Genomic DNA, 27,131 nt, shown 5'->3' with positions numbered 1-27,131 from the left:
GTAATAAGAAGAAAAGAATGAAATGGGAACATTTGATTAGGCAGGGGATTGTAGATCATGAAAACTCCGAGTAGTGCAGTTTAAGCTCTTGATATAAATTAGAGATCTATACTTTTTGCTGCATATATTGCAAATTTTGTTTTTTCTTAATTTGGTTTATTTTTTTACTGTATAGGAGTTTCGCATTTTTAATTGGTTAAATCTGTCTTTTCCTTTGTGGACTCTTCCTTTACTGTCATGCTTAGAAAGGCTTTTTTCCACACTAAAATTACATAAATATTCACTAATATTGCCTGCTAGTCCTTTTCTATGTTTATTTATGTGCCTTAACATTTAAACCTTTACTGCACCTAGAATTTACTTTGGTGAAAGTTATGAGGCATAGATCTAATATTTCCTCCAAGAAATGGCTAACCCATTATCCCAATATAATTTACTTAATAATCCAACCTTTCCTCATGGGTTCAAAATGTCCTCAATTCTTCTATGTTCTCGGGTTTATTTCTGGACTTTATATTTAATTCTAATGATTTATTTTGGACCAATAGCATCACTGCTTTTTCTCATCCTATCTGTAGTTACCTGAAAGTTGAGCATTTTGCATTTGGTGACATTCTAGAACAGAAAGAAATGACAGACTTTGCTTAGGTATGCATGTGGGGCGGGAAGTTAGTCTGGATGATACCCTTAATCCTTTCAACTCCGAGACTTCTAGAGTCTGAAATTCCATTGGGATCTTTGTTAATCTGGCCCATTTGTTTGCTGTGTAAAATAAATAGGATGTTTTTTAATACTCTGTGTTGGTTTTCCCCTCTCACTCTGAAGCTCAGCTTTCTGTAGGTGGCAGTATTGCCAAACAGTAAGTATCCCAACGTTACAAGGAGCACCAAGGAACAAAATGATCTGGCAGGGTTTTATAATTTCCCCCAAGAGCTTTCATCAGAGGAGGCATCAGGGCTGTGCTACTTCTAAACTCTTCTTTGTATCCTTGGACAGTGGCACAACCAGAGGTGTGCCGTGAATCTGTTCTTAGATGTGTGCAAAACATTAGTGGACAGATTTTTTAAAGTGATGCCTTGGCCTTGTGGACACTTCTTTATAAACCTTATCCAAAAGTGCCTTTGGGCCCCACCAATGACTGATTTAAAAGCTTGGAAATGTGGTTTTAAACAATGTGACTGTGGTGAGATTCTGGTGAGTTTTATTTTCTTTGTACTCGGTGGTATTTTTTCAGATTTCCCACAAAGAACATGTATTGCCTCTGTAATCTGAAGGGAAAAAAAAAATCAACATGGGGTTATTAAAAATAGAGTGGTAAAATGGATGATTGTGTGCCAGAAAAAGTTCACGTCCTTTCCTGTTTCAAGCATGTGAGTACATGCAACAAAGTGGGTTCAGTGTTCTCTCCTTATCTCTAGAGATCAGCTCAGTGTTATTGCTCATCTAAAATCAAAGTACCAGTGGGAAGCCGAGACAGGAGAGCTCTATCTCATGGAACAACACCTGAGAAAGTCCTTTGGTAGGTGAGAGGAGGGTAGGGTCAGCTCCTACAGAGATGCGGTGGCCTATCTAATGGGAGATAGTGAATTACCTATTGCAACTATGTGCCAGCATAGGTTATCAGGACTTTGAGCACTAAATTTAATTTTAGGAACTGTTAGTGAAAAAAAGACCTATAAATCTTGGAGTGTGTCTACGGGAACTACAAAACTGATCAAAGGCTGGGAAACAGGCACTATGAATAAAAGATAAAGTAGCTGAATTTATTTCCCTTAGATATGGAAAGCCTAGCTAAGGAATTAGACAAATCCCCATCTCCATGAAATGCTACTATAGCCCTCCCAAACATGGAGGCGAGACCTGAATTTATTAACAGTCTTCAGTTGTGCAAAGGACAGTTGCATGGCAGGTAAGTGTTACTTTCACGCCAAGACTAAGGCTCGAGTGAGCACAAATTAACCAAGCAGAAGTGACTTAGGCCAGGCATTTAGAAGAACGTGCTGGACACCAAGGTTGGAATTATCAGTTAATAACTCTGCATGGATTAATAGGAACTAGAATGAAGCTAGAGGTTTAATATCGTATAAAGATGGGATTAGGCAGAGACAGGAGCTGGGAACGTGCCAAACTGAGCTACCTCATAATTTCTAAAACAAAGGACCTGAAGTTAATTAACCTCAGAAGGTGAAAATGAACTGCATTCAGGAAAGGATATTAAGCTTTAATCAAACCTGATTTATGAAAATCACGGTTTGAATACCAGGTAAATCAGGGAGTGGTTACGGCTTTGCCTGGGAGTATTCACCTGAGAAGTCTTTAAATAGCATATTCTCACAACTGTTTTACAAGTTTGATTTTGAAAATTGTGATTTTCTCATATAATTTTCAAGAGTACTTCTTTATATGAAGCCAGATATATCTAAAATTATGCATCAATTACCAGTTCATTGGAACACAACTCTAAACTCTAAGAATAAGGCCAATAGCCAGCTAGTGTAATCTAAATAGAGACCTGCATAGCCTTTTGAGATCTCTTCCAACCCTTTAATCCTTTCGCTTTCAATCAAAAAATCTAAAAGACAATTCCAAGGATAATTCCCACAACATCAGATATTAGGTTGAAGTATATAAAATTACCATTTTTTAGGTCAAAACAGTCAAATATCAGCAATTTCATAAAATTCAACCTAATACAATAATTATTCCAGTAATTTGTCTGTACCTGTTTTCATCTACACTAAAGCTAAAGGCTTTAATATATCTAATTTTCAGGTCAAATATTGGTGGACATATAAAAGCCTGTGCACCTAAGTACAGAGAAATTACAGGGTTGGGATTAAAGATGCGTCTTGGATAAACCACTTCTAGGCATCTAACTCATTCTTTTATTGCATTAGACACTGGTACCTCTTGTCTGACTTTAGGATTTTTCAGACTATGGAAAACAAGAAAAGAAGTCCAAAGGCCTGATCTCTCAGCCCATGGGAAATTCTGTCTGGGAAATGCGCCAAAGGAAGAGCAGGGGGAAAATATACCAAAATTTGGACCATGTTACAGATTTAGTGGAGGAAGATCACAACAAAGCTGTGAGCAGAAAAACAAAGCATGTGGCTTCCTCCTTTCTAAAATATAGTATTGCTTCACGTGTCCTGCTTTCAAGATTCTGAGCATAAAAGACACCAAGTACACACTGGAAAAGTCATATCTGCATAGTCATCTAAAATGAGACAAGCTTAGCTTAACTAAAAAGATTTTATTAACAATGTAAAATGTTAAATATTTTTATGATCTGAGCTAATTCCAGCATGCCCTAAAAGAGTTAACACTATGCTGATGTGCAGACATCATGCTTCAGATTTCAATTAGAACAAAATGTGATAATATTCAATTTTACATTTGAGGGTAATTGTATATATCACTACATCATTTCCTAACTGGATTACTTCATTCTCCAAAAAGCTGAAAAAGACACCATTGGATCAAAAGGAAATTAGTTGCCCATATGCATTGTACGAAGGTATTAGGATTATTGTGTATTTACAAAATTTCAATACTTTTCATATATGGTTTTTGTTGCATTATAAATTAAAATATTTTTCTGTTGAAGCTCTTAGATTCTGACAGAATGGAAGACTAAATGTAAATGAAAGCAGAGAAAGCAATAGGCAAGGTGGTATGTTTGATTATAATATTATTTCTAATGATATTAATAGATCAGATTTTTAACAGTTTTTCAGTTTTAAATAGATTTCTATGTTTAAAGACTTCTTCCATATATGATCAATTGTTAACATGAGATCAGCAAGAGCTATAGATATATTATTATATATGAAGTAATTTTTCTTTTTATAATACATTAAAAAAACCTTTAATCTAAAAATTATAATTCTTGCATCTGTCATGGTATGGTGTAGAGCAGACATGCACAATGTCAGCTTTAAAAATCCTTTTAAAAACAGCCTGCTTTTTTAATCTTTTTTTTTCTTTTGACAGCAGCTCCTTTCAAATGTAAAATCATTTAAAAGGGAAGGGGAGGCAGATAAAAAAAAAAATAAGGAAGCTAGAAAACATAGTCAAAAACCAATAATTGTGGTTCAGCTGTCTGGAGGTCCTCAGCTTCTGTGACTTTTTCAGGTCTTCCCAGGGGTCTAGCTTGAGACGAGACAACATAGCCCAAAGAACCTTCTCTTCCGTCTTCTAACCAGAGGGTAGGAAGTTAGATTTAGAAGGCTGCTGTCATCTGTGAGGAGACAAGGTACATATGAATGAAGTACAGACAAAATCTTTTTATAAATTGGCTTTAAAAAGCTACCATCCTTTGAATGGAGGTTTCTTAATCTCATCATTATTGACATTTTGGACCAGATAATTCTTTGTTGGAGGTTATCCTGAACACTGTAGGATGTTTAGCAGCATGCTGGGCCATACTCACTATGCCAGTCGCATTCCCCAACCAAAAATGTCCCCAGCTATGGCTAAATATTCCCTGGGGGAGGGGCAAACAGCCTTCAGTTGAGAACCACCGCTTGGAATTATATTTTAACTGCTTAGGCAATCTTCCAGGTGGGAGAAGTATAGCTTCTGAGAAAGAGCCCATGCTTTGGAGTAAGGTTGGTGTTTTTTGTAAACTTGCCTCTGCTATTTACTAGCTCTGTGACTTTGAACATGTAACTTAAACTCACCAAGCTTCAGTTTCTCCTTCTGTAAAACAGAGTTTAATAATACTTAGATGAGGGTTAAATATGAAATAATCTATGAAAAATATATAGCTTGGGTAGATATCTTGGCACCTAGCCCAGAGGAAACACTCAGCTGTTGTTAACTATTTCCCTTTACATAGGACAAATGCCTTCTCTCCATTCATCTACATCATGCCTCAGGAAGAAGTGTCAGCTATTTCTGGTTGAGTCTTTCCCTTGTACTTTCTACAGATTTCTGTAACCAGAGCAATCAAAGAAGATTGCCAGCTATTGAATTCATAAGTTTTGATTTAAAATTTTTAGCATGATGACAAGTAGAGGAAGAAATAAGCTGGTAAACCAAATCTGGTTTAATAAACTGGGTTTTTAGGAAATAGTGTAGTCTGGAGAGGGTGGTAGAAATATCCTGTTGGAGCAGAACTGGCCAGGAGGATCCCAGAGGCTAAAAAAGGACCACAAGGAAATAACCTGGAAACTGCCAACTGGGGCAGCGCTAGGGCCTGATCAGACAGGCACTAGGTTGGTTTTGGCAATTGTTGTGGACCTAAACTCTGCCAGGACTAGGTGTACTGCTCTCCCAGAGTAGAGCTAGGGAACTCCCTCCTTTTCCCATCCTAACTTTGAGCAGATGGGACCTTGGGAAAGAGCCCAGAATTGGGAGTTAGATGAAGACAGGCATAAAGTAAAGAATGTGCCCCACCTCAATAAAAGTGGTTTGTAGATGAAGGTTAGTTTTTATGCTTACTGAGCCTAGACACTCAGGAAACTGTCAAGGACAAAAATGAGTCCTGACTTTCCTGGTCCTCTTACATAAATTGTGTCATCCAAGTGCCCAGGCTTCACCCCGGCCTTCTCCAAAGGTTCTTCTTATGTCATATTTTTAAGTAAATTAGCATCATCCACCAAGGTGACAGTGTTCCTGAGAATGGTAAACACTATGTTATACGTTTAAATGGAACTAGAGTAGCAAGTTGGAGTCAGTTCCGGAAGAAAGCAGGCGCCTCAGCTGGGCACATCAAGTTAATCAAACACAGTCAACTCTCCCAGTCTCCTCAGATTAAAGTCCTCTCTTTAAAGTCATATTCTGCTAACATGGAGGAAAAAAGACTCTCTTTGTCCTTCCATAGTGAAATATAATTCACTATAATCTAGATGTCAACATTTCGAGAGCTAAAAATAGGACATCTCTCTTTTATAGTTAAACTTGCCCCAAATAGTTAAGATAATGAAAACAATGTCAGATATCATATCTGAGCCTGATTTCTAAGGATAACCTCTCAGAGATGAATCATAATATATTTGGAAAAGAAAGATAATTCACTTTCTCACCATTTTTGGGATTCTTCTTTAAAAATTCAGTGAGCAATGAATGTAACCTTATTGGATATGGCAAAGATATAGCAGACTCTGAAGGGTATAAAATTTTACCTTTCAGTATCTCTTTCAATACTGACTACACTTCCTGAAACTCAAGTTCATCTGGAATTCAATGCTTCCTTGGAACAGAATCATCAAAACTAGGAAGATATTTATAGGGACAAAAAATCTTTGTATTTCTATTTCTTTAAGACTGAATTGCTATATATCCTTACTTTTCTCCAACCATTTAAGAGATTTGGGAAGTGACCTACCATTTTATATGTTATAAAATGCAATTCTGATGTGTGTGGTTCCCGCTAGATGAAGAAATATCTGCCACAAGGTTGTATCTATGTCTGCTGTGGTGCCATGTTTGCTCCTGTTCTCTCTTTTTTACATATTAAAAGCACACAGGTATTATACAGATATTACGAGATTCCTATCAAGTCTGACCCTTGTGTCTATGCATTCATTACAGTGAATCAAAAACCTTTTGTGCTATTGAAATTCTCCTCACTCAGTCTTCTTTTCATATATCTATCTATCTATCTATCTATCTATCTATACATACACACATATACATGTACATATATTCACTTGTGAGTGCTACACACACACACACACACACACAAGCATATATAGCACTCACAAGTGAATAGGAAGTGTTAGGATTAATGAGAAAGCACTAGGTTGTTAAGCAAAGAGCAGACTGCTTATTAAGGTGACTGCTGGTTTGGGGCATCTTTGTTGAGCATTTGTGACACCTTTGCCTAGCCCAGAGCTTGTCTGTTCATCACCTAAGGCTGAGGTGACACAACAGCTCACACATTTTTGGCTGAAATTCAGAGCAGCTTTCTACACCATAGGGAGCTGACACCTTCAGTAAATGCTGAAATTCCCGGAGTGGTAAGCATGTCTGGAATAGTTTGAAGTGAATTCAACTCCAAGGAAAGATGTCTTTCCACATTGATTGAAATCCTGTCTGCGAAGTGATGGGTTGCCAAAAGAATGGGAACAAAATGGACTGTTTTTCCACTCATTCTAAACTTTCTGGGCTAAGCCACCTGACCTTATTGGGAAATTTTTGATTTTTTATTGCAAATGTTTGAGGCTTTTGTAGCATTTTTTCTTTGAAGTACAGACTCTCAGAGAACTGTAATCTAGGACAATTTTAAATGTGAATATGAAAAGTGGGAAAGGAAAGGAAGGAAGGAAAGCAAAGGAAAAAGTGAAAAAAAAAGAGAGTAGGCCCACTGATGCCATGTCTCTACTGCTCAAATTTCTTTTGCTAATAAAAGATGTCTTATATAGATGATATGTTAAGAAACAGAGGGACATAAAAATAAGTTTTCAAATAATAAACCGAGTGTTTGAGTTTACAGCTACGTTCTCAGGTAAAGTCAAGAGAGGTGCTTAGAATAGAACTGCAGATGACAAATTTCTATTCCAGAACACAAAAAAGGAGACCTTCAGCTAACCCAGTGGCTCTCGAATTTGGCTGATCATCTGAGGGCTTCTTAAAGCACAGATTGCTGCCCTACCTCCAGAGGTTCTGAATCAGTAGGGGGTGGGGGTTGGGGCAGATAATTTGCATTTCTTACAAGTTTTCAGACCTGCTGGTCCCTAGACCACACTTTGAGAACCAGAGGCCTGCTAAGTGCAAGGCTCTCTGTTAGGTACTGGGGTTAATACCTGATGGGTCCTAATAGAAGGATGATCCTTGGCCTCAAGGATCTTTCCTTGAGTAACTATGAGACTTCAGTAGAAATTCTGCAAGAGAGATACAAATACAATGCTATGAGAATTCTCAGGGGGGAAATTACTCCTAAGTTGCGGAGAAGGAAGAAGACATTCATGGAAAATTTATGAAGGTCTTGGCATTCAGGATGGGCCACAAGAGATGAGGAGAACTTGGACATTTGGTGAAGTGAGGGTAGGCGTTCTGGATGGAGAGCAGTGTGAACAAAAACATGAAGGTCAAAGGCCGCCAGAATTTGGGTCCAAGTCTGGCTGGAATGACTTCATATGCCTGTCTCCTCCTTCATATGCCAGTCCAGTCCGGCTGGAATGACAGGCATATGAAGGAGGAGACAGTACAAAACAGAACTACTTACAATTCCCTAACTATGGCCACATCTTCCCTTGCCTACCTGCCTTTACACATGTCATGTCTTTCTCTAGGGAAATGCCAATTCTTTCTTCAAGATTAGCTTAAGCATTTTTTTTTTTCCCTGCAAAGCATTTTCTGACTGTTCCTTGCTTCTGCATTCCTTCATGCTTCCATTCCTTCTGTAAAGAACTGCCGTAGCCCTCGGCACATTATCTGCTTCCAACCTTGTCTTCCTACGATTCTATAAGCAGCTCTTTATAAATGTCTTAAGAAATTTACCCTTGCTGCCCCAGCTCTTTATTTCCCACTCACTCTTCAACCCTCCTATATTAGGCTTCCAGGCCTCAAATTCCAAGTAAGCTGCTTTTGCCAATATCACCAGTGACTATTTTGTTGCTAAAAGCTGTGGACACTTTCAATTCTTATCTAGCTTAACTACCCTGTGCTATTAGCCATTCCTTCCTTGCAACTTTCTTTGGTATTTCATAATGCTCTTTTGGTTTTCTTCTCAGTCCCCTTTGTAAACTGCTCTTTCCCCTCAAACCTGAAATTTTGGTATTCCGGGACTCTTCTCTATTCACACTCTCTTTGAGCGGTTTCAACCACTCTTAGGGTTTCAATAACCATTATACTGATGATGCTTAAATCTGTATTCCCAGTGCTCCCAGTTTACATGTCTCACCTCAGCATAAGACTTGTACATTTACTCTTTACCACTGAGAATTGTTCTCAAAGTTCCCCCAAGTCCAGAACTTCAATTGCCCTCTGCCTCTGCTGCTCCCCTTCTGTTCTCTCTAACTTAGTGAATTACACCATCATTCACTCTGCTCCCCAAGCCTGCACTTGGATTTCATCCTTAATTCTGCCTTTTCCCTTATGCAGCTCATCCAATTGGTCATATCATTTTCTCCAATCCCCTGGCATTTCTCATTTGGATTATAGCACCTACCTCTTAACTAAATCCCTCCAATGGCTTCAGGATAAGTCCAAACCTCTTAACATGGCTTACAGGGACCTTAATGATATAGGCCCACCTATCTCTTCAGTCTCTCTCTCCCACGCCTTTTTTCTAACCACTTCCCCAACTAATGAACTGCTCGTAGTTCATCAAAATATCCTGTTCTTTCATCTCCCCAAATGCCTTCCCATATCCGGGTTCTTCTATCTAGACTATCTTCCCCCCGCCACCCCATCTCTTTCTTTTACTAACTCTCATTCATCCTAAAAAAATTTCAGCTCAAATACTTTCCAAAAAAACTATTCTCAATGCTGCCTCCCCGCCCCTCCCCGCCACCGCCCCAATCTGGCTAGGTGAGAATCCAATATGCTCTTGTAGCAACCCGTGTCTAACTATTGTGACATCATTATATTCTAAGCACTAATTTCTTTGCTTTTTCAATATCGTATGTGTGTAATAGATGTTTCCAGAATTCATATGTCCTACCCTATAGACTTTATCACAATCTCTGTGAGGAGAGGTATTTATCATTTCATTTATTATGAAAGAGCTTTCCAGATGGTTCTCATCCAATCTGTTTCATTGAGATGGAGAGTTTCTAGGGAGAGGCATCCCCATTACCTAGCACAGTACTGGACATATCATAGATGCCCATCACATGTTGGTTAGTGGTAGGGACAACAGATGCTAGGGTGGGAATCCTGTGCTTCCTTTATTAGTCAATGAGCAGACATTTAACTTTGTGAGTAGGGGCTCAACTTCATCAGAATAATGCATTAAGAAACTCATAGGTGATCAACGATATGTGGATCAGACTGGAGGAGAGAGAGGGATTATATATGTCACACTGAATCTTGGACAAAAGGTTGCAAAGATTACAAAGGATATGGGGCTATGTGTAAAACTGCCCAGAATAACATTTAGGCATCAGCTTGAAGCACAGAAAGTCTTACATGGGGCCCTGGGGGAAAGATCTGAACGGTCATCTCCACACTAGCAGGTGGCGTAACTGCCCAATGTTCTTCAGCCAGGTATTGAACTCTTCTGCTTGACATGGTTAGGTTGATTCTGGATATAAGGGTCCAGATGGGAGTGGGTCAGGGGTATGAGTCTGGGGAATTGTTCCTAGATCCAATTTAGTCGGGTATAGGACTGTCCACAGGAGGTGACCCATTCTAGAACAGATCCAATTCCTGACAGATCCACTTCTGACTGATTCCAATGAATGGTATCAACAACCAAATTCTAGGCAAGAGTGAATGCACCAACATACCCCATAGCACATATTAAGTCAGAATTTTAGAAAAGGTGAACCTGTCTTTCAGGCTTAATTTATTTCTGTCAATTTGTTTTTTGATTACAACTGTCATTTAGAAAATGCTTGTCCTCCACTTTCCAATCTCTTTTTAACCTTTGTCAGTGACCTTGTGGGCTCTCCACTGGTGGCTCCATTTGTAATCCATTTGACACAGCAAGACTATCATAATTAATGAAGCTCCCTACAGCACTGCCAGTGACCCATAATGTAGGACAAAAGAGATGCTGAAGCAGTGGGTAGAACAGTGGGCTGAGAGCCAGGAGATCTGGACGTTGTTGGGAGTAAACAAGAGTAGCTCGCCCTTCTTTTGTTCACCTTTTTGACTTCAGTCTTAAACTGAAAGGATGGGAAAGAAAGGCCCTGGCTAAAATGAAGGTGTAATCACTAACCATTAAAATTCTTGCTTTTGGCCATCTTCCTTCATCTGCCACTGAAAATTGATTTAAAGCAAACTATTGTTAAGTCAAGTTTTGATTGTGGCAGGAAGGAGGGAAAGATCTGATTCAATCTTGAAGTACTAAAATAAATGTGGAACAGTTCCTGATCTGAGGACTAGGATGGAGCCTGGAGAACACAGGGATCTGAGCATTTCCACTGTGGGCTCCCCCCGCACCTGCCTGGCAGGGTTCTCTCATGATCAGGGTTTGAGGAAGGAAAAAGGGGGACCAGAGGTAGTATCTCTTCCCGTTTTTCCCCTCTCTGCTTCAAACACACACACATAAATGGAATAAAAAGAGAATGAAAATAAGAAGCCAGATAGAAAACAGATGGCTTTCTATAATGGTTTTCATCCAGTTAGTATTGTGTTTTGACAACTAGATCTTACAGAAAAGAACTGGTATAAATTTTTCTGCATTTTACCCCATATCATTTTCTGCATGTATTAACCTAAACCTATATAATAAACAAATTACCTGGAAAGAATTCCAGAAAGGTCATGGGAAAGTCCCTATGGTCTATCTCAGTATACTCAGTCAGAGAGAGAGGAATTTGGCTGGTTTGTTTATTAAAACGATGCCATATGCATCTGCTAAAAAATGTTCCCAGAGGGACTCAAGAGACTTGCTCTCCTTCCCTCAGGCCTTCTCATATTCTCCAGTCCAGACTCACATCCCCCTTTTCCCACTGGTCAACTCATAATGACATACTGTGAGTACCCACTGAACATGCAGAGAAAAGAAATGTATCTTTACATGCTAAAGGCTCTCATTTCTCTCACAAATGAAGAAATCTAAATTATCCACAAGACTTCACCTCAATTTTAAAAATTCATTTAAAAATCCTATTGCATCTCTCCTAAGGAAGTTCTTGCATCTCCTTGCCTTTGCCTTTTCATTCCCCAGATGGATTCAGGGTTCAAATCCTGGGTATTATTCATTTGGATGACCATTCCCGTTTTATTCACGTTTTTACTCACATTATCAATCTTTAATTAGTACTAGTCTATTTTAAAATATGTATTTAAAATCAAATTAATTTTGTTTATAAAAGTAATACAAAGTTATAAAATGATTTATATTATACTTTCTATGATTATAAAAATGTCCTGAGTAAATAAAATGAAATTTCTCTTTTTCTATCAATGCATGGCTAAAACACTGTTGGATGAATTTTCATTAAGCATAGAGGGAATGTTTTGGATGCTTTGATTTAGAATAGAGGCTACATGGCACACATTCAGATCCTGGCATCCTGGACAGTCATCTTCTTGGGCAGCCGAACGTGAGGTACGGTGAGAGGCCCAAGTGCTGTTGATGGAGGTAGACTTGCCAGATATATTAAGAAACTGAGAATAGCTTCAGATTTGAGCCCCAAATCCAAAGTCTTGGGGATCAATGTTCTGATCTGCAGGCTCAAGATCAACCTTTCATGGACACTATACATAGCTTCAGAGCAAGTGGGAACAGGGGTTGTTCTATTGGGTGATGATATGGAATTTTCCTGAGCTGGGCTGGCTGGGCCGGGCTGGTAAATAGTAACGGCAACAACAGTAATATAGTATTTGTTGAATTTTTGCTCTCTATAAGGTTAAAGTAGGTATATGGCATGCATTGCTTCACTTAATCCTTAAAACAACTCTTCGAACTAAGTGATACTATTATCTCTTTTCCAGAGATGAGGAAATGGAAATTTCCAGAAGTTAAACAACTTGTTCCAGAGCATAAAGCTGGTAAGTGATAGCACCAGCATCCAAAGCCAAGGCTAGCATTAATCCAGGTCCCTGGTCCCAGCCACCATGGATGTTTCTAGCAACAAACTTGCATGCTGTGGTCACATGTTGTAGTAAAACACTGCACCTGCGGCTCGAGCAGGCCCTTCAGGGGCATGCTTCAAGTTCCCCGATGCACCGTATCCCTTGCCTTTTGTTTTCAGACACACTGCCTCCATCCCATTCAGCTCAGGCCACCCGATTTCTGGGCCTCTTCGACTGGTGTTCTTACTTCCATTTCTCCACCTTCTGCCTCGCTACTCCGTGTGCCAAGAGGTGCTCCATCTTTGCTGCCAAATCCTCTCCCTCCTTGCTCAGAGGCAGGTGGCACCCTGTGCTCCCTCTCGACCAGGCTTTGCTCAGTGGAAATAAAGGAGTTTCTTTCCTCCTCCTAAAAATCCTTTTCCCATTCTCTGTGTACTACTCCCTGAAGCTTATGCTTCGCTTAAGGCTGCTCCAGCCATGTATGCTTAGTGGCAGTGCTTATTATTCATCCTTTGTACATAGCTTCTGACACTGGAGCTGCAAAGTTGGGTCTTGATTTAACAAACGTTTATTGTTTATGCTGGGTTTCATTCTACTGTGTTCCAGGAATTGCTCTCAGTACTGAAGATACAATAGTTGACAAAAGCTTACAGAGGCTCCTTCCTCATCGAATTTATATTCTAGTGAATATCCCTTTTCCCTTTATGTGTTAGGATGTATATACCATTATAGGATAGTTCTGGAGATAGACTGCCTGGGATCACATCCAGCCTTTCTGCTGTCTGTGTGACCTTGGCTATGTTAGTTAACCTCTCTGTGCCTCAGTTTCCTATAAATTGGGAAATAGCAATAGGTTTTTTCTCAAAGGTGTTAGTAGAATTAAATAAGTTAATAACCGACAGTATTTAGGATAGTGGCTGTGATATAGTGATTTATAAGAAGAAATAAATATTTGGTCTTCCACTAGGCTGTAAACTTCTTAAAGGCAAGAGCCAAGTCTCCAGTCCTTTTGTGTTAGCCTCACCTGGTATAGTGCTTTCCACAGCATGGACAACAAATAAATGTTTGCAACTGGTGGGGCCAGTGGAGGAGGGGTCTTTTTTGAGGTCAGAGTATATCTGGGCTATTCTTAGGCAAAACTGTATACGCCTGAGGGACTCCGTTCTCATTATCATATTTTCTTAAGGAAAGACAAATGTATGCTACACGCTTTCTAGTGTTTGTGTAAAAGAAAACCTTGACTTTCTCTAGAAACAAGTTCCAAGATTTTCATGTTAAAAAAAAAAAATCCTCTGCTTCAAAATAAATGACAAGACTCACCTTGATTTTTCAGTGGTAAAGGCATAGTTTCCCTGAGTTTGCTTAAAAGGTTTTTCATTTCTCGCATGTCTCTGTAAAATTGATAAAAAGAAAAAATAATCAACTGTAAATTTTTGAAATGCAATCTCAGTCTGTTCTACGAGACAACTGAAGGACAAGAGTCTGTGCTTAAGTGTACTAGCTCTAGTTTCTAACAGTCAAATATTGAATTCATTCTGCTTTTATAAGAAAAAAATCTGAGATGGTTTGGTTCTGGAAGGAACTACTCTGGCAAACATTTCCATAGGGCATTCTGCTGTAGGAGCCTTCTTCTCTACCTTCTGCTGGACCTGGCCGAGATCAGAGAAGAGCCTCTGGCCATGAGGACAATACTGCAGATTTGCAAGAGGAGGTGAAGGACACACAACTACAACAACAGGGGTACCCTGGGCAAAGCTGAGGCTGGATGATGGTGCGCTATGGCTTTATGTTGTGGTTGTGTAGGTACCTGTGTTACACTGAAGTAGACAACTTGCTGTTGTCTAAATATACCCCCATTAGAATTCAGTGTAACACAAGTATTAAGCATCACAAGGGCCAACATTTATTAAACTGACTTGGAATGATGGGAGAGTGTGACAAATTCTAAAGCCATCAGAGAAGAGAGAGGGTACCTGGGACAGCTGGGCCTTCCTCTAGCCATGGGTGTGTATGTCTGACACTGCATACCTCTAACATCCTTCATCCCAGAGAATATATGATCACAAAACCACAGAACTGTAGAGTAGGGTGACATCTTAGGGAGCTTCTAGTCTGGGGGAGGAGGCAAGTTAGACTTTTCAAATCTTTGGAACAGTTGTTCCCCACATGTTCAGGTGGTCATCTACTGGAGTTAGCATTCTTGAAATCTTGGGACATAGTGATAGATTTCATTTAAAGTAGCAAAAATCAGATACATCTTTTAGTTAACTCTAGGCAAGCAATAGCAGGCACCAAGGGTTTAAGAAAATTTTGGAACGAGGATAATCCTAAAGCCGAGGAAATGCTATCTATGAACCTATCTTTCTTCTGCCGTTTGAGGAAAGAGAGCTATCATTTAATTTTAGGTTTGAAATCCCTTGGTCCATTTCATGAAACACAACTGTTCTGTTGAGGACTACTTGCCTTAGGGAGATCGGAGACCCCATGGAGTCTCCTCCTCAAGTATTGACTAAAATATGAAAAGGTACTCTATCACAGGAATAGCTGATTGGAAGAGGAGGGGAAAGCCACCTTGTGGCTATGTAGAAATACACTTGTAAAAACATTCAGAATACTTTCCTACAGGTGTGAGGATGTGACTTTTGGGCACTGCATGCTGATAAGCCCCAAAGGGTATTTCTAGAAGAAGTCAGGGAGAGGGAGGAGGGCAAGGCCAACATCCCGAAGTGAGAGGTACATTTGTAAAATGCCCAAGGGTAGATGGAATGGGTGGACAGTGGGAGGCACAAAGTGGGAAAGGGATAGGAATGCAATAGGTGAGATTGAGGCGCAGTCTCCCTGGGAAGCACTAATTCTCAGCCTTGGCTGCTGCACAGGAGAATTACCTTATGCGGAGCCCTTATGAGAATTACCTTATGAGAGCCTGATTTAGTTGGTTTAGGTGGGGCTCAGTCATCAACATTTTAAAAAAGCTCTCTTGGCGATTTTAATGTGCAGCCCAGTTTGAGAGCCATTGATCTTTTAGGGCAGAGAGACAAAGACAGAAGAGCTGAAGAAGCCGCCCTCTCAGACAGGTCTATGTGCCACCTTCTCTCAGTCATTCCCACCTCCTTTAACCTGAATCCAGGGTTTTCTGCAGAACTGAAACACTGCTGCTCTGTGGGTTCTGTTCTCCTATTCTTATCGCCAGCCATGGCTTGCTTTCTACAATCTTACAGGGCTTAGATATAGCTTCTGTGCAAGGTTTATGAAAAGGAAAAAGCCTTTGCGGATGGATTATGCTCTGACCATGGCACTCTGGCAGATATTTCTTCCTGAGAATAGAGCAAAGCATTTTCCATTTTAGAAATTAAACTAAATCACTCCCTCATTTGTCTATAGTTCTATCAAACCATGACAAACAGCTTTATTGTTTGAGTTGCTGGATTTCCGAGCTTATACAAAATCCAAGTTTTATTAATAGCACATAATTACCACATGCTTCAATTTTCTATAAACACAGAAATTCAGTAATTAGCTTTAGAATTATATTACAATCTGAAAGTAGAACCACAATGGCTATAAATGCCCTTGTGTGTTACATTTCTAAAAATAAAAAAAATAAAATGTTCATTATCTTGTCAATGACTCAACCCCATACACACAGAGCACTCAGTGGAATTGCTTAGTATCCATTCAGCTGCTTTGTGCTGGCTCTGGGGACATTAGTAGCAAAGGACAAAATATCAGTGTGAAGGCCAATAAACAAGGACCTCGTCCTTCTGCCTCACAGAATAGCATTTTTAGCATCTAAATGAGACATGGCACTTATTATTATCATTGCTCCCTTTCCCCAAGTGAAATAGAACCACTGTAGAATCTTCTTCCTAAGAAAGAAACTCTCTCTCTAGCAGTGAGCAACTAACTGCTTGTTAAGACAAATGCATTAACTCACTATGACCACTAAGGGACCATCAGCTACATTCAGGGAGAATAAGAGAAGGGAGTTCTGTGAAAAGCTATTTATGAACTGGACAGAACTGGACTGCTCAGCCACTGACTGGCAGCCAAGCAGGCCATTCCATACATCTAAAATCTAAAAATCTACAGGAGGCAGCTTTGCACGATATGGGGACCCAGTCCAGTGAATGAGCTGTGACAGTATGTAGATCCAACTTTCTCCTTTTCCAAGGAAGCACACCGTTTCATTTCCATGGAGACCCAATATGATGGAGTGAGATGAGCACAGGCCTGGGAGCCTGTGTCTATTGGAGCTTCCGCTACCATTCCGCTGCTGGATATGGACTCCTTACCTTCTCTTGACTCAGTTTTCTGAGAGCTCTGTTTCTGAATCTGAAAGAGAAAATCTTGACTCTCTGTAGCCGTGAAGAGTATTAAGTGGAGGAGGACTGGCTGTCTATTTAGGGTAACTTCCCACTTACCTTTCAGTGTTCTCAATGTCTGTGGAAACCTGCCAGGAATGTTGCTGAATCTCTACAGGGGATGATGAGGAGTCCTCTAGAACAGGTGTTTCAGCACTCTCCTCAATTTTGCAATCCAAACTCTTGGTTCCCGCACCAGGCTCCTTTCCTAAGGGATGGGGGTTGCAGGTATTGATAAAGAAAAGGGGATAAGAAATCATAAATGCAAGTTGCATACTCAAGATGTCATTGAAAAGGTTGGTTATGCTTTGAATCAAAGGCTCCAGTAACACAAATAACTTTCCAAATACTGAAATAATTTATGTCTGTGTGTGTGTGTGTGTGTATAAATATATATACAAATATGTGTGAATACATATATAATATATATGTGTGTGTATATAGCATGTTTTCGCAACATTCTGGGAAAGGTAGCTTGAAGTCAATGCAACCTGAAGATCAAGAAAAAGTAAGGACTCTGTCTTTGATGGCCTGTTGGTGCTTTGTTATCCATTCTTAGTGAATCTGATCAGTTTAGCTTGGGAGGAGGGATTCAGCCTGTGAAACCATGCTGCTTTTGGTCCTCAGATGCAAGGGGAGGTAAGAGGGCCAGGAGCAGGTGACGCCCAGCAGGAAGAACGGGAGCTCCTGCTGTTCTCTCTGATTCAGACGCTGGCTCTCTTGATCTGTGAAAAGCAGCAGATATGTGGACTTGCCTTTCATTTCTTTGGCTCTCCAACCTTCTTCAGTATATCCTTTTATAAAGAAAGAGCCTGGCCTCAAAACCCAGCTTTTTCTGTTGAAGCCATGAAGCGCCATCAACTAAAGTGCCATGTACTGGGTAGTCCTTAGTGATGCACTGCCAAACCACTTATATTTACCATGACTGATCTCAAGTGAATAAATCGATATTTTTCTGGAAACAAATCTCCAAGTTGGTTCAGCCATTATTTGTATGAAATTAAATGGGAATTATAGTCTATGGCCCAGGTGGCCTGTGAGGCCAGAACACTGCGTTTTAAACTTAGCTTTGTCAGTCATTCATTCACTCACTCATTCAATCATTGACTTACAAATATTTCTTGAGTATCAGCTAAGTACCAGGTATTGGCCTTGATGCTAGAGATATAGAGGTGAAAGAAAAATATAGTGTTTGTCTCATGGAGCGTAAAGTGCTGGATAGACACTTTAAAAAATTATACAAATAATTACAAAGCTACTATATAATATTATGTAGTCTGGAGAAAAGGTGGCTATACTAAATAAATAAAACAAATAAAAGTATATTTCTTTTATAGCCAGTTTTATTCATATTATGTAGATATAACTCTAGACTAGTTAAGAAATTGCTAGAGCCCATGTCATTGAATACTCATAAGACAACAGCTACACCAGGTTACCTCTTAGCTCAGTTTTCCTAATCTTGGTGGGATCATTTTTGCATGTTTAAAAAAACAAAACAAATAAACAGAAAATGAAACAAACTTGTGAAGAGGATGGGTATTCATGGTAAATACTAACAGAAAGCTTTCCCCTTTGATTCCTGATCTGAAGGAAACGAGCAAAAATCTCATCCCTGTAATTCATAACCCATATGGTAGCAACACAAGAAGAGACACACAATAAAGTGGTAATTAACTGTACAACATTCATCAGCCTATAGTAGAAATGGACCTCTGAATATTCAGCCAAAGCACAAACACAAATTTACTGGTGAGAATGTTTAATCCTTTTGTGTGTACTTTATGCACATTGATCCTGGGTAATGGAATTGCTTTTCCAATTTTATGGTATGCTGTTGGGTAGAAATTAATTAAGCTCATAATTTAGCATATTACCACTTCACAGTTGGAGGGTGTTGACTTCATAAAAGCATTTGCATTGTGCTTCCTGGTAGAGTACAGCAAATGCAGTCCATTTGCCACCCACCTCTGGGCAGGGGTCAGCCTTAGGATGGGAGTCTGAGCGAGTACGGCTGAGATCTGAGAGAGGGGCAAAGAGGTGGGGGCTTCCCTAAAAAAGCTTTCTGCTTTTCAAAACTCTGAAGGATAGGGCCATCTGAAAGCATACATGGCTCCTGTTACATTCTTGTGGGTTCGAAATGCCTCAGAGAATGGAGTATGGTTTGGGCAGCAAAGAAGATTCATGCACAGATAGAATTCTCTTCTCTGTGGGCTTTGCCTAGTTTTGGGGCCACAGTGCCTCCTGTCTTTTGGTCAGCACTAAAGACCCCAAAGCTTTTTAAAAAAATATTTTTTATTTTTCAGTTATAGTTGGCATATGATATTATATTAGTTTCAGGTGTAGAACATAGTGATTAGACATTTGCATAATTTACAAAGTGATAACCTGGATAAATCTAGTACCCATCCAACACCATACATAGTTATTACAATATTATCGACTCTATTCTTATGCTTTACTTTATATCTCCATGATTATTTTGTAACTACCAATTCATACTTCTTAATCTCTTCTTTTTAACTCATGCCTCCAACCCCCTCCCATCTAGTAACCCTCAAAATGTTCTCTGTATCTATGAGTTTGTTTCTGTTTTGTTTGTTAATTTTATTCTTTAGTTTCACATGGTAAGAATCACTAAGCAATCCACAGATGGCTGCCACCAGTGTTGAGGTTATAAGTGCCTTGAGAGGCCAATCCAGGAATCAAGGCCAGTTGCTGCTAGCGGTGGCCTTAGAGCTACTCGGCAAGAGGTACAGAGCATGCTGAAGCCAGATGCTCTTTCTTTGGGTTTTGTGAGCCTTTGAGAGATTTCAGGAAAGTCTGAAGCATGAGCTATTTGATAGATGATTTGTATGAGAAAAAAAAACCACTGGAGGCAGCTTGGGTGGGCCAGCAAGTTGGGAGGGGTAGGGTCTCAGGAAATTGTGTGGGTGGAGCGACCTATGTTAACCAGGTTGATGGAGACTCAGATATGGCTGAAGCCTGTGTCTGCAAGCTGGGATGGGGGAAGGCTCAACAAAGGAACAATGGATGCTGCCAGCACATCTGTCCAGGAGAAAGCCACCCCTCTAGTCCTTGCGCTGAAGCCAGACAATTCAAGACCTCCTTGTATGTCCCTGGCATCTCTCAAGTAGCTGCCCCAGAGCTGGAGTTCAGAGTGAGTCCATCGCCTAGTAAGTCTGGGTAGGCCTTTTAAGAGGAATGTCTGCAACTTCAGAGGCCCTTTGTCTCACACAGCCACAATCTCCACTGATTTTCATAGCCAGAGATTGTAGGGACTTCTCTTCCTGGCACTGAACCCCTGGGTTGGGGAGCTCAATGTGGAGATGGGTCTCTGCAGCCAAGGTAACCCTACCGATTCTCCATTGCCAAATGCAGTTGTGGGCTCAGCCATTTCTCAGCTCTGCCTTCCTACCAGACTTGAGGTGACATTTTTTGTATGTCCCCAGTTGTAGGACTTCTGTTCAGCCAGACCTCAGGTGGCTCCCAGTGATGGTTTTCTGTAGTTTCATTGCATTTTGATGTGGTTGTGAGAGGGGGAAAGCACATTGTCTACCTTCTACACCATCTTGACTGGCTGTCAAGCCCAAAGCTGTTATTCCAATGGGAACAGGGGAAGACATAAGCTAGTGTGATGTTTCTTCTTGGAGTCCTCTCTCCACCTTCTTCATATATAAACCTTTTAAAACAAAGGCATCAATAGAATCCAATACAAAACCACTTTGTTTATACTTCTTGCCTATAATAATTCTACTTACATAAGACAAATACCATTCTATAGCTTTTACAGAGTAAAATAATGATTCATGCATTCCTGAAACACGCCTATGAGCTTGTAATGCTGGTAATATCCTCCCTTTCCTCATTTTCAGTGACTTCTGGATTTAGCTCTGCTAATGTGGGTGAACAGAAATGAAAACCTTGGATGTCGGACTTGCAAAATTCTCTGCGGAATTTTGATCATACTGTATCTTCTCTGCCTGAAATGTCTTAAAAGATAGAGAGGTCAATATGAATTTAAGAGGTTTTCAATTCCAGAATATTCATGGGGTCAAATTTACTCCGCAAGTAGATAATTGCTCTCATTTACTGATAGCACTGACTTTTGCTGGGCACCCTTTCCCACTGTAGAACTTGTTTATTCCTTTCATAGAATTTATCACTATCGGAAATTACCTTGTTTCTATATTTGGTAACTAGTTTATTGTATGCTGTCCCTAACCCCTCATCTCCCCATCTCCAGATTAAACATGTAAAATCTATGAGGCCAGGAACTTTATTTGTTTTCTTCAATTCTATAAACCCACTATCAAGAACCAAGCCTTATACATAGTAGGATTTCAATAGATATATAGCATTTAAAAAATTAATTATACTATATATGTTGTTAACCAATTTGCTTTGCCAAATTAGTATGGTTAGAGATACTTTCATGTTAGGGCATTCTGATTTATTTAATGCTTTTAACCCATTTCCCGCTTGCCCCGAGAATACTTGCCAGCGGCGCTTGTGGCTGCACTGTTTACCCCAAAATAACTCGTGGATTACAGTCCTAACCTTACCACCAAAGTTTGCCACGAAATATCTCGCTTTTATTATTATTTTTGCATTGCTCTAGTATATCGATAGTCTTTGGAAACAAATGACATCATTCTACTTATAGCATTCTATTTTTAGTAGTGGTATTTCCATTTACAAAATATAGTAATTCTCGATCGCTGAAAATGTCAAATCTTAGAAAACATAGCATTCCTACACATGATGTTCACCTCGTTCTCGAACGGTTGTTAGCCAAAGATTCATTCAATGAATCCAATTTATGTATAGATTTCTGTTACATTAGGATTAGAGATAAGTTCGGTTTAGAAATAACTCCAAGAACAGTTTTCGGATTTTATTTTCACATCGAAAACCAGTCAGATTTTCTTTAGCCACAAAGAATGTGTTTAGGTAAAAGTAAATTAACATGGGCAGTGCGCTGCACTTTTTTTTCTAAATGGGAAGTGGGTTAAATGGATGAGGTAATACTCCAAAGTAAGGAATTTTGATTGTACTTGTTCCTTTTCTCTACAATATGCCAATATTTGTATCGGACAGACCCTTCGAAGTAGAAAACTGGGACAAGTATATGTACTCACGTTTTGTATTTTATACATATTGCCAAATTGACCTCTAAAAAGGCTATGCTAATTTATACTTTACTTTCATCAACAGTAAACAACAGGACCCATTTCCTCACACCTTTGCTAGAATGTCATATTATCAACAATTAATTTCTTTAATCTGATGGGGGAAATAGATATTACAGTTTTATTTTTCATTTCCTTTATTAGTATTGATATGAAATTTATTTTCATCTGTTAATTGGCCACTTGCATTTCTTTTCTACATTTTCTATTCATGTCATTTGCCCATTTAAACAATGGGGTTGTCTTTCTTGATTTGTAAACATTCTCGCTTTCAATAATGGATACAATATAATGGATGCTGATCATTTGTTATATATACTGCCTATATCTCTTAACCTATCATATGTCTTTTAATTTTGTTTATAATGTATTTTTTCATAAGTGAATATTTTTCAGTCAAAGCTGTTCATCATTTTGCTTTATATCTTTGGCTTTATGTCTTGTCTGTATTTTCTTCTAATAAAATGCTTTAAAATGGTCAGCCCTTTATTTCCACTGTAATTTATTATGTATGGTATGATATAGTAATCTAAATTTTTAGCTCAAATGAAGAGCCAATTGCCTCAACTCCATTTACTGACTTTCCTATTGACCTTACTGCTCTTTCTAGTATATTAAGCTTCAATACAAATATGGGTCTATTTTTGGACACACTCTTCTATTTCATATTTATTTATTTGTTTATCTTTGTGCCAGTTTCATGATATTTTAATTATTATGGTTTTAGTATTTGATAAGTAAAGTTCTCCTTCATTGTTCTTTAAAGTTTTTTTGAACCCACTGCAAATGAAACTATAAGTTACTACTGTCTGGGATTTGGACCTTTAATAAGGGATGAATCATTGATTCCTTTTTCAGTATTGTCTAGGTTTAATGGTTTATTCAAAAATTTTGCTCTTCTTAACTTTGTTAATTCATTTGTCTAGAAAACCATCTACTAAATAACCTTTTTAAGAGTATAAAGTTGAATATGATTTTCTCTTATAATTGTTTCATATCTGTTATGCTGTATATTTATGAGTCCTAATTTCTTTGTGTACCTCCATTTCTTAATTTCCACATCTTCCTCTTTTTTGGATTCAGTTTTTATTTTGTTAGAGCATATCCTTGACTAACTACTTCAGAGGAGATCTGTGGAATGCAAAATTTCTTAGTCTTTGTATAGTCGTAAATATTTCTCTCTCCCCCTCTCCCTCTCCCTCTCCCTCTCCTCACACTTAAATTCTCATTGTCTGGATATAGACAATTAGCTAAGTTTCTCTCAGAACTTGGATGATATTTTCTTATCTTCTATCTGTAACCAGGGATGCTTTGTATACAGCCTGTTTAAAACAGCTCTTTGAAAAAATTTTGGGATGTTATCTTTAAATTTTTGAGTTATGAAATGGCTCTTAAATATGTCTAAGTATGGGTTCTTTTTATATTAATCTTTTTGGCATTTGATTGGCATTTGCAATCAATTTCTTCCTATTTTTTATTTTGAAAATTAGCAAACCTACAGCAAACTTGCAAGAATAATACAATAGACTGTCAAATATACTAATTTCAACAATTGTTAATATTTAGCCATATTTTCTTTTCTCTTTCAGTCCCTCTCTGTGTGTCTCTTTCATATGTATGTGTATGTGTGTGTATATGTATATAGGTTTCATATATATTATACATGTATATGTACATAGGTTTCATATATTGTATTGATTATAATTTTATACATAAAATTATATATAATAAAATTATATATAATATATGTTATATTATATATAATTTTTTAGGAACTATTTAAGAGTGAGTTACAGACATTAAAGACACTTTATCCTTATTACTTAAGCATATATTTCCTAAATAACAAGGATGTTCTCCTACATAATCTCTTACCAATTAACACCACAAAAATAACTGATCAAATGTGTCAATGCATTTTGATACAATACTGTTATTTAATATACAGTCCATATTCAAATTTTCACAATTATTCCAATAATATCCTTTATAGTTTTTTTAAATCAAGGATCAAATCAAGGTACAGGAATATTCTAGCTACACCAATTGTTCATTATCCTTTTACATAGAACAGCACCGTTGTCTTTTTTCATCTTTGATGTCATCGATATTATTGAATGTAGAGTCCAGGCTAGCTGTTTTATAGAATGTCTTTTAATTTGGTTTAGTCTGATTGTTTCCATATGTCTAGATTCAAAGTAAACACTTTTGGCAACAATATTATAGAAGTGATATTGTGTCTTTCTTAGTGCATTGTATCAGAAAGCACATGAATCAGTTTGTCCCATTATTAATGATGTTAGTTAAGTATTATTGATTGCTTGCTTAAGGTGATTTCTGCCAGCTTTTACCATTATAGATAAAAACCTTTTCCTTAAGGTTATAGAATAATTCATGGAGTAATTCATTGATATGTTATGGCCTTTTCAATTTAAATTCATTCTTTAGGTTTGGAAAATTTTTTTCTAGAAGTGATTATCTACTTCTCTCTATTCTCTCTGTTCTTTCAGAATTCCTATTTCATATTTGAGTCTCTGGATCTATTATCTATGTTTCTTAACTATCCTCTATACTCTATATTTATTTTGGGTGCTAAATTTTGGGAGAATTTAGTGGACTTTCAGTTCACTACTTTAGGCTCTCTGTATTTCCATTATAATAATTAAGAACTGTGAAGGGTCTGAGATTTTTACATTCCCTGTGAATTATACTGCCACAGTTTCATGGATACTGGAAGTAGACATGAGAGACATGAGACTCCTGGGTCAGAGACAATGACAGTTTATTACTCATACAATAGCAGTAGCCTGAGTATCAGCATTTGTGTTGGTTTCTTGAGTCCTAATTCCTACGGGGAGATATGAAAGTGTCAGATCATATTTGTAGGCACAGGGGCTGTGTGACAAGAGATCCTGAGACTTTTATAAGCATGCCAGCTCTTTGCTCCAGGGGGAAACATTTTCATTATACTAAATAGTAAGCATGCCTTGCCCTGGAAAGAAACACTGACTGTATTTTCCAAGGCATTTACTAAATAAATATCCTTGAAAAGATAGTGTAAAACAAAGGGCAGTCAGTGCCTCACTTTGTAAGATGTGCAGAATTGGCAAGAGACTAAAAGAGAATTGTCTTCCAACAGTAATTAACCCATCTATTGATTTTTCTTTGGTTAATAACATTTTTATTTCCAACAAATCTGGCTGCTTCCTTCTCATTGCAGACAGTTATTGTTTTATGGGTATGGCAGACTCATAAATCTCTCTGAGAATATTGATTACATATATTTTAAATTCTTTACCTGTTTCCATTTTAAAATTTGTTCTTCAGTTATGAGTTGTTTATTTGTTGCATTTGGTATCTCAGGGTGTCAGTTTTTCCTAAAAATCTAGTCATTCCTGGATGTCTATTCAGATTTGTCTTTGAGGATTTCTATTGGCCTATCATTCTGATTACAGTATCCTCTTTCTGGTTATTGTGGAGAAGGGGCAGAATAGGTGGCTGGACAATATGTGTCTAAAGCTTGAGTTCTGAGTGCTTCTCATCTCTTTTGGTAAGTTACCTAGGCACTTGGCCTGTTTAGGGGGACAGATGCCTCCTCTGAGTTTCCTGTTTAAAACTCCTACTCCAGTGAGATATTCTGAACAACATATCCTGGGAAAAAACACTGGAGTCATGTGCTTACTTTTTTTTTTTCTTCTTCAGCTGTCCTTAGAGAGGCTCGGAGTTATTTTACACTCTGCTCTGTTTTGCTGCCCAGTCCTGACACTCACACCAGGCATCTCCCTGGGGCAAGCAGTGATGCTCTTGGTTGCTCATTGTGGGGCAGCCCAGCTTTTCCTGAATACAATTTCAAACATTAATTTCCCTGACAACAGTTTCAACTTTCTGTGATTTACATTTGTTGATTCCAAGTTTGAAGTATCTCTGGAATTGATTTCATTTTTGCAGAAATTTTCTCCTGTGTGAATTTTTTTTTCTTCTTGAGTATCTTATCAGCTATGATTTCTTCTGTTTATTTATATCTACCAATCCAATTCAAATTACTTTCTAGCTTTGAGAAATTCCTCAAAAGTTCTGGTCGTCCTTCCCTGTTTTTTCAAGGACATGGGAGACTGTTCTGTTTGTCAACCTCTATTTTCTCTTCCTCTTACAATTAGGAGGGACCACAGAGTTATGGCCAATAGATTCTAAGCGGGAGTGATGTATGGCTCTTCCAGATTGACTCCTAAAAAGCCTCCCATATGATCCCCCATGCTTTCTTTTCTCTCCCTGGTCACTGAATGGTTATGGAGAATAGAAAGAGCAATACTGCCCATCCCACCCCAGCTCTGGCATTGGACTATGACATAAATAATGAACTCTTATTGTTCTAATCCATTGAGATTTGGTGTTGTTTCATACAGCGGTTACTTTACCCTGACAAATAGAAGAACTCATATGGGTTTATTCTTTTCATTGTATCTTTTTCCATTATTTTAAAGAATTCTCAATAGGAGGGAAAATAGTATATGCATGAGTTCAGTCCAACATCTCTGGATAAGCTTTTCCATTAATTGTACTCCTTCTCTTTTGACAACAGATACAGAATGAAAGTAATATACTCACTTGTTCAATAATTATTAATTGAAACTTTGCTCTGCTCCAGACACTGTGCTAAATGCTGAGGATACGATGGTGAACACACTCAAGGTGATCAAATACCCCTCAATGTAATACATGCTACAATCTGTGCCATGGAAATGCTTGGGGGACACATCGGATGGGCATCAGCCCAGCCTTGGAAGACCAGGAAAAGCTTCCTACAGGAAGCCCCACCTAAGTTATGACCCACAGAAAGTATTAGAGGTAGACCAGGTGAAAGAGATGGGTATGGGGTGGGGTGACATGGGTAATCTGTCTCAAGCAGAGGGATAAACTAGAAAGAACTTGCAAGTTCAGG

At 38.5% G+C, this 27,131-nt stretch overlaps 1 protein-coding gene across 1 annotated transcript in view; it reads right to left on the bottom strand.

Annotated features, from left to right (window-relative positions):
* Nucleotides 1–1,066: 1,066 nt before the first annotated feature.
* The window catches only part of RGS7BP (regulator of G protein signaling 7 binding protein), a 93,143-nt gene continuing 67,078 nt past the window's right edge, over nt 1,067–27,131 (bottom strand). Inside the window, exons 4-6 of the mRNA XM_039870016.1 lie at nt 17,061–17,208; nt 13,960–14,030; nt 1,067–4,240 (exon numbers count right to left, since the gene is read on the bottom strand). Coding sequence (XP_039725950.1) covers nt 4,149–4,240; nt 13,960–14,030; nt 17,061–17,208 — 311 coding nt within the window. The 3' untranslated portion in view covers nt 1,067–4,148. The remainder of the gene's footprint in view (nt 4,241–13,959; nt 14,031–17,060; nt 17,209–27,131) is intronic.

This window comes from Pteropus medius, unplaced genomic scaffold, assembly GCF_902729225.1.
Source record: "Pteropus medius unplaced genomic scaffold, Ma_sr-lr_union100, whole genome shotgun sequence".
Taxonomy (NCBI): domain Eukaryota; kingdom Metazoa; phylum Chordata; class Mammalia; order Chiroptera; family Pteropodidae; genus Pteropus; species Pteropus medius.
The sequence above is the reverse complement of the archived record's forward strand: the minus strand, read 5'-3'. Positions and strand labels throughout refer to the sequence as shown.